Source organism: Rhipicephalus sanguineus, chromosome 8 (assembly GCF_013339695.2).
Source record: "Rhipicephalus sanguineus isolate Rsan-2018 chromosome 8, BIME_Rsan_1.4, whole genome shotgun sequence".
In the NCBI taxonomy this organism is placed as follows: domain Eukaryota; kingdom Metazoa; phylum Arthropoda; class Arachnida; order Ixodida; family Ixodidae; genus Rhipicephalus; species Rhipicephalus sanguineus.
In genome coordinates this window covers 141,267,144-141,282,454 of record NC_051183.1, presented here as the reverse complement: position 1 = coordinate 141,282,454, position 15,311 = coordinate 141,267,144, and the positions used below count along the sequence as shown (strand labels likewise).

Genomic DNA, 15,311 nt, shown 5'->3' with positions numbered 1-15,311 from the left:
TTGTATTCTGAATATTGTGTTCTATATGATTTTCTTTTCTTTTCTGAAACTGTGCTATCGCTGCCTGCATTGTGGAGGTGGATGTGGGCCTCTGTCAAGTTGCTTGCTTCAAGCAACTTTTACCCCCACTCTCCTTCATCGTTGATGGAAATAAAGAAGTTATTATTATTATTATGATTATTATTATTATTATTATTATTATTATTACTTCTGCTTTACGTACTGCAGCCACACATTGGTGAATGGATGCAACCTAGTGAATGATCAAGAATGATGTACAGGATAAGATCAGATACACTTTCATCTTAGCCAAAAGAAAGTGTTGGTAATATCTATGGTCAAAAGAGCTTTTTAATAAGTCACAGAAAGACAGCAATAAGAAGTCCCTTAAAAATAGTGGTTTTGCAGAAGACGCATACGGTGATGCACTTTTCATGCTGTAGCTCGTGCTGCGATCCGAAACAATTATAGGCAACCTGAATGAAAGCTGCGCTTTTATAGCAAACAAAATAGACGTACATTCACTTGTTCTTTGTCCAGAGCTATGGTGAACAGAGATTTGCGTAACTGTCAGAACGTAGAGCTCATAACACTGTCTTTCTGGTAATAGGAAGCATCACAATAAAAATCACAAACACGCTGATGCTTTTTGTCGACTGATATATAAATCTCCCTGGTCCGTAGACGAGCAAGTCGCACTATACCTGCAAGAATAATACAAATGGTTTATTCAGGTGAACGGAGCCCACTACGAACGCCATCTCTATGGGAACTCTGAACATGGAGCCTCTCTGATAGTGAAACCACAAGAACGAGGACGTTACCTTATTGTGAGTTATTTGTACCTTTCTCTAAACTACAATAGGCATACAGGTTTAACGATTAGTTCTAGTGATAACACTATTCTTGTGGATTAAGTAAAGTGGTTAGGTTAAGGTTATTCGTAATGTGACTTTTTTAGAGTCGCACGATATTAATATTTTCTCCTTGATAGGTTACAGTTCCTTCTCTGATTTTGAAGTGTATATCTAATATTTCTAAGTACTAACAAAAAGCACAAGTGCACATTTCTTGATCAATTGCAAAGCGTGGGTTCCGTCGATGACAACAATGAAAAACTGACACCACCAACGAAAGTTTCGAATATCTAAGACGGTTCTCACGGGAACCTTGTTCACGATGAAGGAACGGGCAGCAATGGTCTGGTTACGTTTGATTTGTAATAATGCATAGGCAACGTGCGTACGCGCGTGCCAAGTTTCCATCATTTTGATTAAACATGCGCTTTGGGGTCTGGATTATCAGCGATTGAAGAAAAACAGGAAAGTCCAATTTCATTTCTTTTATTATTATCTTCGAGTTAACCAACTCTTCACGGTGAGTTCCTTCACCACTGCTGACACACTTGAACGTAGTGACGGTCACACGTTCGCGCATGTTGCCTACGAGACATGTTAAAGCAGAGATAACCGGGCCGTGACTGTCTTCGTCATTTTTATATAAAACTTTGAAGGCAAACAGACGACGTAGGACAAAGAAGGGAAACACACCACAAGCGCTCACTCACAACTGAAGCTTTATTAGACGAAATAAAGTACACATACAAAAAAAGTGCACCGCGCATGTCAGAAGGGGTTACAAGGAATACACCCAAGGAACGTGTTCATGATCGGTTGATAAAATTGAATTCCTTGTTATGCATTGATGGTTGGCTCGCACACAGTGTTCAGTTCTTTGCCATATAGTATGCCTCCGAGATTTCTCGCGTGGTATGATGCGGGTGACTATACAAAATGAGAGCGCCCTCTAAAAGAGGTTTCCATTTGCATGTATGACAATAAAAAGGAAGACGAGAAGAAGACGAGCCATTCAGTGAATTTGTAGATTCTCTAAGGCGTGTGCTAATACATCGACTGGTCTGACCGATGTACACGTGACCACCGGAAGGAGAAATCTGATACGTCACTCCTAAACAGCCTTTTACAAAAGCATTCACATATCTTTGGCCACATTTTCCATTGCCAGCTGTGGAACCCTGCGCCCTTCTGTGCACTATGGAGCAGATACGCCCAAGCTTCTGACCTGCTGAAAAAACCACCCTGACCCCATATCTCTTCCCGACATTTCTTTTACGCCTTACGACATCTTATGAATATATGGTATAACAGCCATTTTCCATGTTTCTTCATTAGTGAGAGGAGAAGGTTGATGGTGTTTTTCTTTAACGATGCGCATGAGCTCCTCGCAGACCGATGCGATAAGGTGCACGGGAAACCCTGCCGCCTTGAAGCAATCACTTTGCACAGGGGAGCTACTGTTCAGCATATGTGCGCAACTTTTATCTAATGCCGTGCGTAAGCAAGACAATACCATAAGCGTTTTACAATCTTTGAATGCCCGACGAGAAATTGAAGATCGGTTTTGTGGAAAGAGGGCTGTACTGGGGGCCTGCAATTGTGCTCCGCAGTGAAGCTTAATAATATGCGAGGTTTAACGTCCCAAAACCACGAGACGTCGTCTTACAGACGTGGTAGTGGAGGGCTCCAGAAATTTGGACCATCTAGTATTCCTTAACGTGCAGTGCCATCGCAAACTACATGCGGCTCTAGCATTTCGCCTCCATAGAAATATGACCGCCGCGCCCGGGATCGAACCCACGACCTTCGGGTCAGCAGCCGCGCACCGTAACCACTGCTCCACCGATGAAGCTTAAGCACAAATCGAGGAATGGCAACTTGTCAGCACGCGGAATCTCGCAAGTGAATTCAAGTCCGATTCCTTCTTTTTGTAGCGTTAGCTACACTGGCCTAGCTACACGTTAGCTACACGTGCCTCCTCAAGGACCGTGCTCCGCATTCGCGAGGATCAATGATGTCACGCACTGGAGCTGGCACCTCCGGCGCACTCCGCCGCCGTCGCCGGTCTGCGCTTTCCAGATGAGTGACGTCGTAGCCGTGGCAGACGTATTGGCGCCGGCGCGCGCACCGCTATTCACCTTCGCTGTGCAGTCGCCGTCTGACACTGCGCTGGAGCAGCTTGTTAGCGCATCTGACTGGTGTTTGCCAGTGTGGTATAGCCATGGAGAAGGAGAGCGCAAATCCGGCTCAACGGCGCAGAAGACCGGAGAAGCTTAACTCATCGGATCCCGAAATAGTTGCCTGGCAAAATAAATATACATGTGTCACATAGTACGTATACCGCGTGTGTGCCATTGAAGTAGCAGTAAGCATGATAATCAAGCGAATCCTGGACAATCAGGAAAGCTACGATTAATCAGCTGGACCTTTGCTAACGCTACGTTATCCTGGCATAGCCGAGCTAAGCCAATGGAACATTTTTTGAATGATATTTAAAACATCTTCACTTCTCTGTACTGCGCGAGAGTTGTCAACAGGAATCATATATTCGTCTACGTATCTGAATATATTTACGACTCCCTTCAATTTGGTCTTAACAGCGTTATCCACCTCACTAAGAAAAATGGAGCTTAAAACGGGGACCACGCACAAACCTATACACACGCCGTTTTGCATGTACAGTTTTGCGAGCTAATTCACAAAGGTGAACTTCAAGTAAGAAGTAAAAATTTCTAAAAAAACTCCACTGAAGCAGCACATTTGTTTCGAAATTTCAGCTCGTTCTTAGTCTTTACAATACCCTCTTCTACACTGCTTAACAATATGTTGTCAGGCAAGGAATGATAGAGATCACCCTTATGAAAATGTGAGACGAGTTCAAAAAGAAAGTCTAATGACTTCTGACATTTCAGTCATTTGACGCTCTAATGTGTCCCTTTAGAATTTTGTAATGTATTTGAAATGCCATTCAAAAACATATTGGCCGATCATTCTGATGCGTATTAACATGTGATAGTCTGATGCGGATTAACATGTGATAGTCCGATGCGTATTAACATGTGATAGTCTAGTGAGCATGAAACGACCTTTGACATCAACACTCATTTGATTCTCTAATGTATTTCTTCAGAATTGTTTTAATGTACTCATAATGTCATTCAAAAACATATTGGCCACCGTCATTCTAATGTGTCCTTATGAGTGACTTTCTTGTGAGTATGAAACATCCTGTTTGCAATGACCCTCGGCCAAGCTTGTGCTTCGTGGCCAATGACATTCATAACATTCCTGAAACAGAACTATTACAGTGCATGATAAGATTATGATATGTCCGGATGATAGTACGGAATCACACATTAGTTGTGCCTGACAATGTGTTTGCTGGTTGATACACATGCAGCCAAGCATCATACAAAAGTGCACGTATGCACCTTCTACGACACTTGTGCTGTACAAAGACATTTCTCAACAAAAGAAAATGGATAAAAACATTTATTGACTGGGAAACATGCAGAGGTTAAATGAAAGAAAAATATGGTGTACACCTGTCATATCTTCGTTTCGTTTAATCTGTCTACTTAACATTGATGACAGATTGCTTTTGATGCGCAGGGTCCTTGTAGGGAATCCATGTATGTGTATCCATGCATGTGTATCCTGCACGAAAGATCGCAGTAAATATATAAGAGTTGCAAAGAAAACTTTATCCAACACATCGTGCACCTTAGAACACTTAGATGTACTGCCAAGGCCCCGTGCAGGTAGTTGACAAAAAACACTTTTGTGAAGTTAGAGTTAGCCAAAATTGCATCTTATATCGCATTTCCAATCGAAACTTTCAGCAAATCCTGTAAGAAAACAGGAAAACAACACAGAAGGTCAAGTCCAGCATCAAGTATACATTAATGGAGTTACGTCTAGGGTCTTGTTTCTTTGATCTTAGAATTCCCTCAAAAAAGGTGCAATAGGTTCATGAGCAGGCGCAACATGTCGAAGCTTTTTGTAAAGATTGAAACAAATGCCTACCATAAAATATAAGCTCGACCAGGCTCACAGGTAGAACGCTCCCATCTTCTTCTGCAAGCTGTCGTCTGCTTCAGTTCCACGAACAGGTGAGATCACCGGGTACATATGTTAAGGATACCAGAAAACATTCATGAGTTCGCGCACCATACAGACCTTACAGCTCACACACAATACATACAATGTATTCAGGCAAGTCTATGTTTATATACCAGCAAGGGCCTTGAATGATGGACTCAGATTGCGCTATAAGAACAGGTATAACCTGAGCAACGGCTCATGGCAGACAACTGTAATGGTGCCATTGCAAGCCGAACTTTCAGAAACTTATGTACTTAGTAAACACTATGTGGTTGGGGAACGCAGATTACGATATAGGTCATTTAAATGACGAAAATTACATCAGCTCTGCTACACAATATAAAATGCATAAATTGATAAAATAAGAGTATGTGTGGCCCATGTGCACACTCCATAATGCCGAGCTTTACATATTGTATTATATGATGAATTTGAGCCGTTTAGGAAAGTAATTCTAGTCGTGTTAAAGCCAATCAATGCCTGGAATATCGGTTTCAATTTGTAGTGCTGCAAGCCATAAAAAAAAAACCGTTAACCACTTTTGTCAGCCTTCTCTAAACTTCTGCACACATAGTTACATATGAGAATTTAGATTTGTTTCCCCTAATAATTACTTCATAAAATTATAGTAGCACTCTCACAATGAATGCTACGTCTTAGTCGCACAACCTGCAAATAAGAGCGCTTTTTCAGTTTCATGCTGCCTTAAGAAAAGCTCACAAAAGAAACATGAACTTTAGATAAGCACATAATTGAGGTGTGCTTTTGCCACCCCAGCACAGTGGATGAAAAGCTCTTGGAACAGTGCTGCTTAACCATTACAACAACTCCTGTTAATATAAACCAGTATGCTTCAGGAAACAATATAACGACGGGAAAAATATTTCACATCATTTTTCTCAAACACAAATATTGCAACAAAGGCACCTTGCCAAACGCAACTGGCATATTTGTCTAGAATTGATAATTATATACATCTTGTGCTCTTTCACATTACTGTACACATGGTGTTAGTACCAGAATATAACGTAATTCACTGACTTGTATTATCTTCAAGTGGGTTCACCCAACGCAAGTTCGTTTCTCGTAGCAACGACCTTGCACAGTCAGATTAAAATCCTAACCATAGTGCAACTAACTTCTAACAAAAAACAAGCGCGGTGCAGTAGTCGCGGAGAAAGCCACAAACACACGCCACTGCACCGCGCGCGCATGTGCAGCCACAGCGTGTTTTTATATCTTCCTCCCCGCGTACTACATGCCAATTATTACTGAGTTTCCTGAAAAGTTACTTCATTTGTACCTGCATCATGAGAAGGCTAGGCGATGAACGTTATGTTTAAAGCAGTTCTATTTCCGAAGTGATAAGCCATCGTACAAGTAGCTTCAGGCGATGATCTCGTGCAGTATACAGCTGTAGTCGATTTCAATAACTTTCGACCACGCTAAGAAGTTTATTTACAGAATCACAACTCGGCTACAAAAAATCTTGCAAATTATTCTTCCTTCGGTTTACGATCGCTTCTGAGCGGCAGAGTGCCAAGAGCGGGCCACTTTCTCTCTCTCCTCGGTCGCGACCCGTCCCCTCTCCGGGAAAGAGCCATGCTCTCAGTCCTTCCCTCCTACCTCACCTCCCCCCTCCGGTCCCCTACGCCCAAAAGGGCGAGTGTTGCCCTCCCTGCGACACATACATCGCGCAGGCGTCCCCAAGGTCAACCAGTTCCCGAGTAGAGAAGCAGCAGCGGGAAGCGGGCGGGCCGAGCGACAGGCATTCTTGGAATCGAAAAACAGCCAAGGAAGAAGAGCGCCATGACAAGAAACGCTTGCGTTACAGAAGCGAGCGGAGTATCGCGCAAAGCAACGCGCCTTCATCCACCCGTTGCAGTTGTAGGTAGTGAACGCACATGGTGAGTGCTTCATACAACCGTATAAAGTGCACAGAAAGCATTGAGCATAGCGTAAAACATACCTGTCTATCATCCTTCCTCTGGCCATCATCCCCGCAGAGTGAACACACCGCACAGACGATCACACTCGGTTCCTGCGTAAAAGACGTCATGTAATGAAGTAACCTAGCTGTGTAATTCAGAAATATTCTAGAACTTACCAAAATCAGGCATCCACTGTGCACTCTTCAGTTTTACAGTCCACAATGTACCGTACACTCGGCGACAGTCTTGTCAAAAGGCTGCTGTACGTCTGCACTCGCCGTCAGTCACGAGACTAGGACCTAGATCGTCTTGGAAGGTACACTTGACATTGAATCACGCAACCAACGTGCATAATCGATAAACGTGGTAACGAAGCATTGCAGAACACAGCATGGCACACACACACACACAAACCGAACGCACCGCGCACCCGTCAAACAACTAAAGCGCCCCCAAGGACAACTTTTCTTGGCAGTGAAGGGAGGGAAGGCTACGAGAGGACGGAGCTACTGCACATGTACTGCTCCGCGAAATAGTCCGGTTCGGCGCGCGTTTCGAATTTAGTTTTTGGTTTGTGAACCTTCCGTACCTCATGTGACGGCCATTTCATTGTTCGAGCGGCCGTCTCAGGCTTATACAGCCATTTGCTAGTGAAATTCGTCAGAAGCTCCCTAGGCGAGTCGTCGGGAAAGCTGGAGGGTGACGAGCGCTCACTTGAAGACGAAGGCGCTATTTTGACTGTGAGGTGCACGTAAAAGGTGCGACGTTTTCACAAGTGCAAAAACGCGAAATGACGCTGCATAAATCAAAACAAATATAAATATCTCCTTGGTGCGCGCTGACCCTCTCTTCAAACAGCGCTCCGTAGAAAATAAAGCAATGTTGTTGTTTTTATTTGTCACTGTACATAAAAAAAGCGTATTTATGGCTTTTTTTACACCCGTGTGTGCATGTTGGGAATGTGTTATGGATGTTCGATTTTGTTATACAACTATACATTTTGTTTTGGGGAAATGAAAGTTAGAAATGGGCAGTTTTCAAACTCGCATCCCAACGACGGTCATCTCTGAGTCCTTACTCAAAAGAAACGCTTTTTTGTTTCAAGTTACTGCCCTCTCCCGTGGATAGAAAGAGGTAGGGATTATGATGGGAGGAGGAAATGGGTAGGGTGTGATAGGCGACACCCAACGTTGCACACAGAGGAGGTGAATGGGACAAGGAAGGAGTGAAGGGAGAGAGGAGTTGACGCCGTGGAGAACGGAAGAGAGTCGCGTGGAGACGACATTACGAGGAGGCGGGGCGGGAGAAGGATGTACGCGACGTTGCGCCAAATCGAACTTTGCTTGTCGGCTGCTTCTGACCAGCGTTTGCAACAGCGAGGAGAGATAGAGACAGTAGTTTGAGGTTGGGAAAAACGCTTGTCCGCGTATCTTTGCAACCAACAACATTCTGTTTTGCACATATATGTAAGTGCACCATGCATAAGAACAGTCCCTAATTTTTATCACAACAATAACGAACTTTTTTTCTGTACGTCACCCATTGTCCACAGTTCCAATTCTTCTCCGCCCCCCAAAATCCTTCGCGACGCCGTGCGGGTAATCCCCACTCTCCTCCGTTAATTTCTACTGGACAAATGGGCAACACGGGCCCCTGAGCGAGTGTTCGCAGTGTCACTTGATCATATCTGTTCATATTTGCATATGTGATCGATTCATACCTTTTAAAAATAAGGAAATGCTTACTTCTATATATACGGCAGGTAATATAATGAACCTTGCTGCGGTCGTCAGCAATTCTTCGATCGCCGGTGCATGGGCGATATATGTAAAATATTTACGCATTCTACTGAAACACGATATTTGTGTACATTGCAACACAAATTGTTTATTGCTTGTAGTCTCTGAAAGACGAACTTGTCTATTGTGATAAACTGATTTTACGGTGGCGATTAAGGCTATTTAACTTCTTTGTTGTGATGCGCGTTCTGACATTAGGAACGGCAACTGAAAGTCTGAACACTTCAGTCACCAGAAATTAAAGTGCACATGGTCATTTGACTCTCCGATGTACACTTAATGTTAAACGACATTAGGCTTTGCATGTCTAATGTCTGTCTAGTGACTCATTAGGAGCGCACCTAGTTGACACTAGACACTCAAGACTCATTTTCATAAGGGCAACTACACCAATGCTGAAGACTGTACAGTGATGCCAACCTAAGTAAACGTTTTATCCCGAGATTGACACCTGAAAATACCCTATATTGCAAGGAAAATCCCTAGACTGACTTTGTAATGTCATCATTCAGGTTAATTCACCTTTCACAAGGTATAAGGATTGTTCCCGTTGTGGCCCAATTAATTCGAATCCTACTTGAAGTAAAATGCTTCGTATTAACAGCCACTGAGGATTTTTTTCTGCATTTTCTGTGGAGCAATTGCACATAAAGGGCTTGCAGATGGAGCCAGTTGCTATAGAGACAGATAAATTTTGTGAAGTTCACTTTCTTCTAATTGAAGGCATAAATGCGATCGTTTGGTTCTATCACTTGTCTGTAGCCCCTTTTTTGTACTTGCGACTTGTGAGGTGGCAGTCAATTTCTAAATTTTTCACGTTTGAAATCAGCGTTGCATGATTTGCAGCAGATATACAGGGCCCCTTTTTTGTACTGGCTGATAGCCATCCTGTGTACTTTTGATCAGCTTCCCATATGGCCAAATATTTTCGCCACTATTTTGATTCTGATGAAAACGGTGCGACGAAAAGACTGAAATCACACAAACAGTCTTTTTGTCTCTTTCCGTCACTCCGTTTTCATATAATAACGAACCCGTACCAACTCGCCCAATTGTGAACCCTACTTTCGGTCTCCTAACAAGGTCTCCTGGTCCAGATGTTGTTAGACATGAAGACATTGCACGGTGAAGGCACGCGACGAGCGTGAACTTGGCACGTTTTCATGTGCACTGCAAGACAAGATTTCTCATTGTTTCTCACGACGATACATGCGTGCATGTTAAGCACTTTATGACAACAAACTTTCATTTTTCCCCAAGTATTGCGCACATAATATTCTCGCGTCATAAAAGTGCTATTGCCTTCATTCGGCCCAGCAGAACGGCAAAGCACTCTTAAATGCAGAACACCATATAGCGAAAACTACTGTTTTTCATAGCCTTTCTAGCTGAATAAGCGTGATTACTCGGAAACGCCCGTTATAAGGCCGTGTAATGTAACATTTGCAGAGCCTTACGAAAATCCCTAGATTCAATCAAAAACAGCCAAATCCCTGAAACAGACAGAAAATCCCCAGATCTAGAGATATATCCTTAGGGCTGCCATCACAGCCGGTAAACACAGCGAGGTCATTAGTGCTAAGAAACTCCACAACAAAACAAGTCTTTTTGCAGGAAACGAGCCAATTATAGTTGTCCGACAAATGTTTTTGGAGATACAATGATACTGCGAGCTGTCATATATTTCTTTTCGACACAATCACTCTAAATGAAATTATCGGTTAGTGGGGTCGAAATTGTCTCTTTCCCTGCCGAAGACGGGCTGGGCGCCTACACTCTGAATGAAGCATTTGGGGGCGCCGCAGTTTACCTAGCCCGATTCATTTTGTTGTGTTCTCTAGAGCTTCAGCAGATGGTACAGAAAAAAATTTAAATGCCCTCAAAGCACGCATTTTGGTCGAGAAACAGCTTAATTCCTCCTCTGTGTGCGAGCGCCGCGCACGCGCTTGCAACAGCTTCTTCAAAAAAAAAAGAAAAAAGAACACAAGTTCGCTTGTTTCCCTAAGCTTTCTGCAATGAAGAAGAATTCGAGTTCTGCTCCGTGTGTGGCGGCGACTACACATAGCAGCAGTTTCTCTAGATCAGCGGATTCGGACGACGAGGTCATCTCGACGTATCGGCAGCGCACGCCGTTACATTTGAGCAAACCACCACCGGCGCGTCAATGGTTCGCTTTCACGGACTCGCTTGTCCCTCCTCTGCATTTTTGAAATTCAACAGATTTTTTTTGTGCGCTGAAGACTGGAGAGAATAGGACACTTTCAGTGGTGCAGAACAGTGAATCCTACCTTTGGCAAATCCCCAACAAATATTTTGCGAGTATCTTGCGAAGAAAGCGCCTCTCAGTATTTTTTATTTGTTTCTTGACACGTAAAACCGCGTACGAAAGAAATCGGTACTATTCTATCATATTTCATCAGAAAACTCGGTAGGGAGCTGGTAAATGGTGAAAAAGACTTCTAGCTCTGCAGCTCTCGCTGTTTCAACGCTTGCCTGAATTTCTCAAAGTTCAGACTTTTCAACAAGCGTTTTGCTCTGGCATTTACTTCTTTGCTTTTTGCCGACACTTTCTTAAATTTTTCGCCAACACGCCCAAGGCTTACTCTGCGAACGCATGTTCACTTACGGTAACAAAAAGACTAACAAGAAACCCCTTCTTTATCCGCAGTGAGAACTGTCAGTATGGTTTTGGAATAAAAATTTATCAGTGGTCCAACACACAACTTCGACTCATTGCGCCACGATTCACTCGAGGCTACGTCTGCGCTAGTTGTTAGTGGCGCTCCGTCCCGTGTCCTTTCTTGTGTTTGTCCTGCTTTGCGCCTTAAAAATCATTATGAACGTTCACCAACTTGCCCAACAAAAAGTGCGCCTAAAGCGTGCTTCTTCTCTGACTAACCGACAAACATTTCCAGCCATTGCTAATCTTTCCTCCGGGCGAACGGACAGCTCGATCGAGAACTTAGGTCCTCATGCAGGACATTTAGAAATTTCTCGGGTAACGGTGCATCACTTAGGTTCAGAAAATGTCCATTGGATGCAACATGCCTCCCCTTGACCGGATGTGGATGCCTTTCCATAGGACTTCCGTCGCATGGCCCGTGAGTTTGCTCCACTGACCATTGTGTACATATCCTCCAGTTACAACCACCATATTCGCCATCATGACAGTGAACATATACGCCCGTGCGGGAGCCGAAATATATTTAATTTTGTGAAGTTTTTTGGTCGGCGTCCAATTTCATTACATGCATTTTCCTGACAAGGCATGTTTCCAACTATTGACTTTGGGTCCGAGCCATAATAAATAATCCTTATCATCACAATCATTACTCAGTCACTGCGCGTGTGTGCATGAACTTGCCAGAAAGAACTAACATGATGTAACTATATTTTGCAGGCGGGCCTCATTAATTCAACGCACCATATTGAACCTATGAGAAATCAAATCTATTTTACGAGGAGAACCCCACACCTAATATCGCGAATTCCAACTATGAAAGGAGAAGTCCACTATAGAATGATGAGTAAGTACATTTTAAATTACTTCTGCAGACATGCTTGGTTCTCTCGGTGGGGTCCAGGCATTAAGGCTGCTAGTGTTGAACCATAATTTAGACTGCTTTCTTGCTGGATGTCTCCGGAGGTAACTTTTTCTGACAGCTTGGGTCAATATTTGTTTCTCTGCATAGAGAATTGGACATAGAAAACACTGTCCACTGGATATGTGGAACTGTTCATGGCTGTACTGTAAACAAAAAAGGCTTTTGTCTAATGCTAAAGACAGATATAAAAAGTGAAGAGTGCTTTCTGTCTCTAACCTTTGAAAAAAACCATGTTTCTTGACAGTAAATGTCACGTGCACAGAAGGATATGCTCCCGTACGATTCAGCGCACTGTGAGCTAGTAAAGAGAGCAATAGCTACCCACTGCCTTGAGTCTGCCTTATTGAAGTCGTTTCCTCACGCGATGCAGGTTAGTTTTGAAAAACAATACGCAAATCTACATTAAGCCGGCTTCCCGAAGTCGATCGTAGTAGCTGTCTCGAAAACTCTCCTTCAGAAGGTCAATGGCATAAAAAGGAAAACATCTAGCCTGTCCAAAAAAATGTTGCAGTGGCTTAGCTCGGCTATGCCAGGCTAACGTAGCGTTAGCAAAGGTTCAACTGATCGCTCTTAGCTTTCCTTATTGTCTGGGAGTAGCTTCATTATCATGCTTACTGCTGCTCCAATGACACAGACATGGTATACATATTATGTGGCACATGTAATTTATTTTGCCAGGCAACTACGTCGGGATCCGATGAGTTAAGCTTCTCCGCTCTTGTGCGCCGTTGAGCAGCATTTGTGCTCTCCTTCTCAATTGCTAAACGACACTGGCAAAAGCCAGTCAGAGGCGCTATCAAGCCGCTCCAGCGCAGCGTCAGACGGCGACTGCAAAGCGAAGGCGAATAGCCGCGCGCGCGCAGCAGGAGGCTGTTTTTTTTTTGCGCTTTCAACCTGTGTCGTACACTGATGCACAGATGCGCAAATTGAGGTATTCCCCTGGCTTTACCTTCCGAAGAAGCAGTTGAAGAATAGCGCTAGACCTTTTCGCTTCCTGCTACATCATTCTCGAGTCTTTCTTTCCCATATATATATATATATATATATATATATATATATATATATATATATATATATGACCAGCTGGTACATGCCTGAGCGACCGCCAACATAAACACCATGAGAACGTCTGAATCAGATCTAACGGTCATGTTGCAACTAACTGCTAATGGTGCACGTGCACTCCGCAGTTAGATGAGTATACCTTGGTATTCCGCAAGCGTTGTGATGGTATTCGAGGAGGAACGCTCCAGAAAAAATGAGAGAGCACGCCAGTGCACAAACACACGTCACACTTTTGTTGCACTCTTCACGCAGGTACAAACACACACGTTACGTCATACCTAATAAAAAGCATGGGAACTAAGCTAAATAATAAATAGAACGTCCGGCTCAGATCGTCGCGGTAGTCGCCTGGGCCGTCGTTGATGCCACGTCGGAACCTTTCAGTAGAGAAGTCGACGTTGCTGCAGCGCCGTCACCTATAGTGACGAAGTCAGACGATGCAGGGTTGCCGCGTTGAACTCGGGTGGCTACGCGCCACGGTCGACGAAATGGAGCCGACGGCACGCGGGTTCCGGCGGCAGGGAGTTGTGCCCTTGAGCCCCAGCAGTACGCCTCGAAGCCCCACGCGAGCCCTCCTGGACGAACGGGGCACGGGCAGGATGAGGAACCCGGCGCCAGCTCTCCTAGACAGGTCGCCCAGAGGGGGAACGAGCCCGAACGCCGCGTCAGCCGTCGAAGACCAGTCGTCTAGCGGAGGCTAAGCTGTCCACTAAGCTGGTGGGAGTTTCGTGACGTGGCCGGGTTTGTACATATGGGCCAGACGCCCATCGAGGTAGTCCTGCCTCGAACGGCGAACCTCGCGCACTGCCGAAGGCACGGGTCACGCACCCTCGAGGTCGCGCCTCACGAGCTGCGTTGTCTTCCTCGCCGACACCGCACGCCACATACGCCTACATATCACATCCGCTTCGCCGCCCCAAGACACACTGTCGTGGGGTGGCGAAGTTGGCGAAGGCGACACACTGTCGTGGGGTGCGGTTTCGTTTTCGCATCCGCGCACCACTTATTATGACACCACCACCTTTTCCGAGAAAGTTGTTTGCAACTATGCTACTACAAGGGCGCGGGGCGAAATGAATCGTCACTGCACTGCAGGTTGGCCTTAGTGTTCGCATGGACATAGTAGCAGAATTTTTACAGAACGCTGCGTACAGTTCAGTAGGTTTGCTTTGTCGCAACTGCGAGGGAACTAGTTCGCGAGTGAGGGCTAGTAGTATCAAGAACCACGCCGCTACCTCAACGGCGGTTTATGCGGAACTCAAGTAGTCGGCTCCAATATTGACATAACCCTTTATGTAATGAACTGAAAATGAATACTGCTGCATGAGCAGACTCCACCTCAACACTGTTGTTCATATGTTTCGCGGAATTGTAAGTGCTGTGATGGCTGGTGATCTGACTAAATGACAAAAAGTTTGCCATAGAAGTAAATATGGAATTTTTACACGGCCCAAACAAGTACAGGGCATTCCAGTTCGATTGTTGAATAACGGGTTTCTCGGGTCAATAAATTACGACTTGCGTAAGCAACTGGGTGCAGCACCTCGACCTTTCCCGTCTGGAGCAACACTGCGCCTAGGCTTGTATTGGAGTCATCTGTGCGAAGAACGAAGTCCTTCGAGGGGTCGGGAGCAAGGAGGATGGGAGCATCACCGAGCTTCTTGAGTGCCGTAAACGCTTCTTCTTGAATTGCACCCCATGAAACAGTGTGGCTTTGTCCCTTTCTTGTAAAGTCCGTGAGAGGCTTGGTCTGTTCGGGGTAGTAAGGTATAAACTTCCTGTAATAGCCGGTCAAGCCAAGAAACAACGGCACTGCTTTCTTGTTGGTAGGTCCTTTTGAGGCAAGAACCTGGTCGAGCGTTTTGAGAAGCGGTTGAACTGTAGTGTCCGCGATTAGATGTCCCAAGAATGATATGCTCCGCCCTCCTACTTCACATTTACATGGTTTTA

The 15,311-nt window shown here is 44.6% G+C and overlaps 1 protein-coding gene and 1 long non-coding RNA gene across 3 annotated transcripts in view; one reads left to right on the top strand and one right to left on the bottom strand.

The window, feature by feature from the left end:
- The first annotated feature begins 584 nt into the window (after positions 1 to 584).
- Positions 585 to 15,311, top strand: part of LOC119402368 (venom metalloproteinase antarease-like TpachMP_B) — an 86,936-nt gene continuing 72,209 nt past the window's right edge. Inside the window, exons 1-2 of one of the 2 annotated variants that reach the window (XM_037669505.2) lie at positions 585 to 830; positions 12,092 to 12,218. In XM_037669505.2, coding sequence (XP_037525433.1) covers positions 12,128 to 12,218 — 91 coding nt within the window. In that variant the 5' untranslated portion in view covers positions 585 to 830; positions 12,092 to 12,127. The remainder of the gene's footprint in view (positions 831 to 12,091; positions 12,219 to 15,311) is intronic. The other variant, XM_049418618.1, reaches the window with a different exon arrangement.
- On the bottom strand, positions 4,256 to 7,261 carry LOC125759609 (uncharacterized). Its single transcript, XR_007417237.1, has 4 exons — positions 7,069 to 7,261; positions 6,931 to 7,002; positions 4,884 to 4,948; positions 4,256 to 4,514 (listed from the first exon to the last, which is right to left on the bottom strand). It is a non-coding gene; the product is annotated as an uncharacterized LOC125759609 (long non-coding RNA).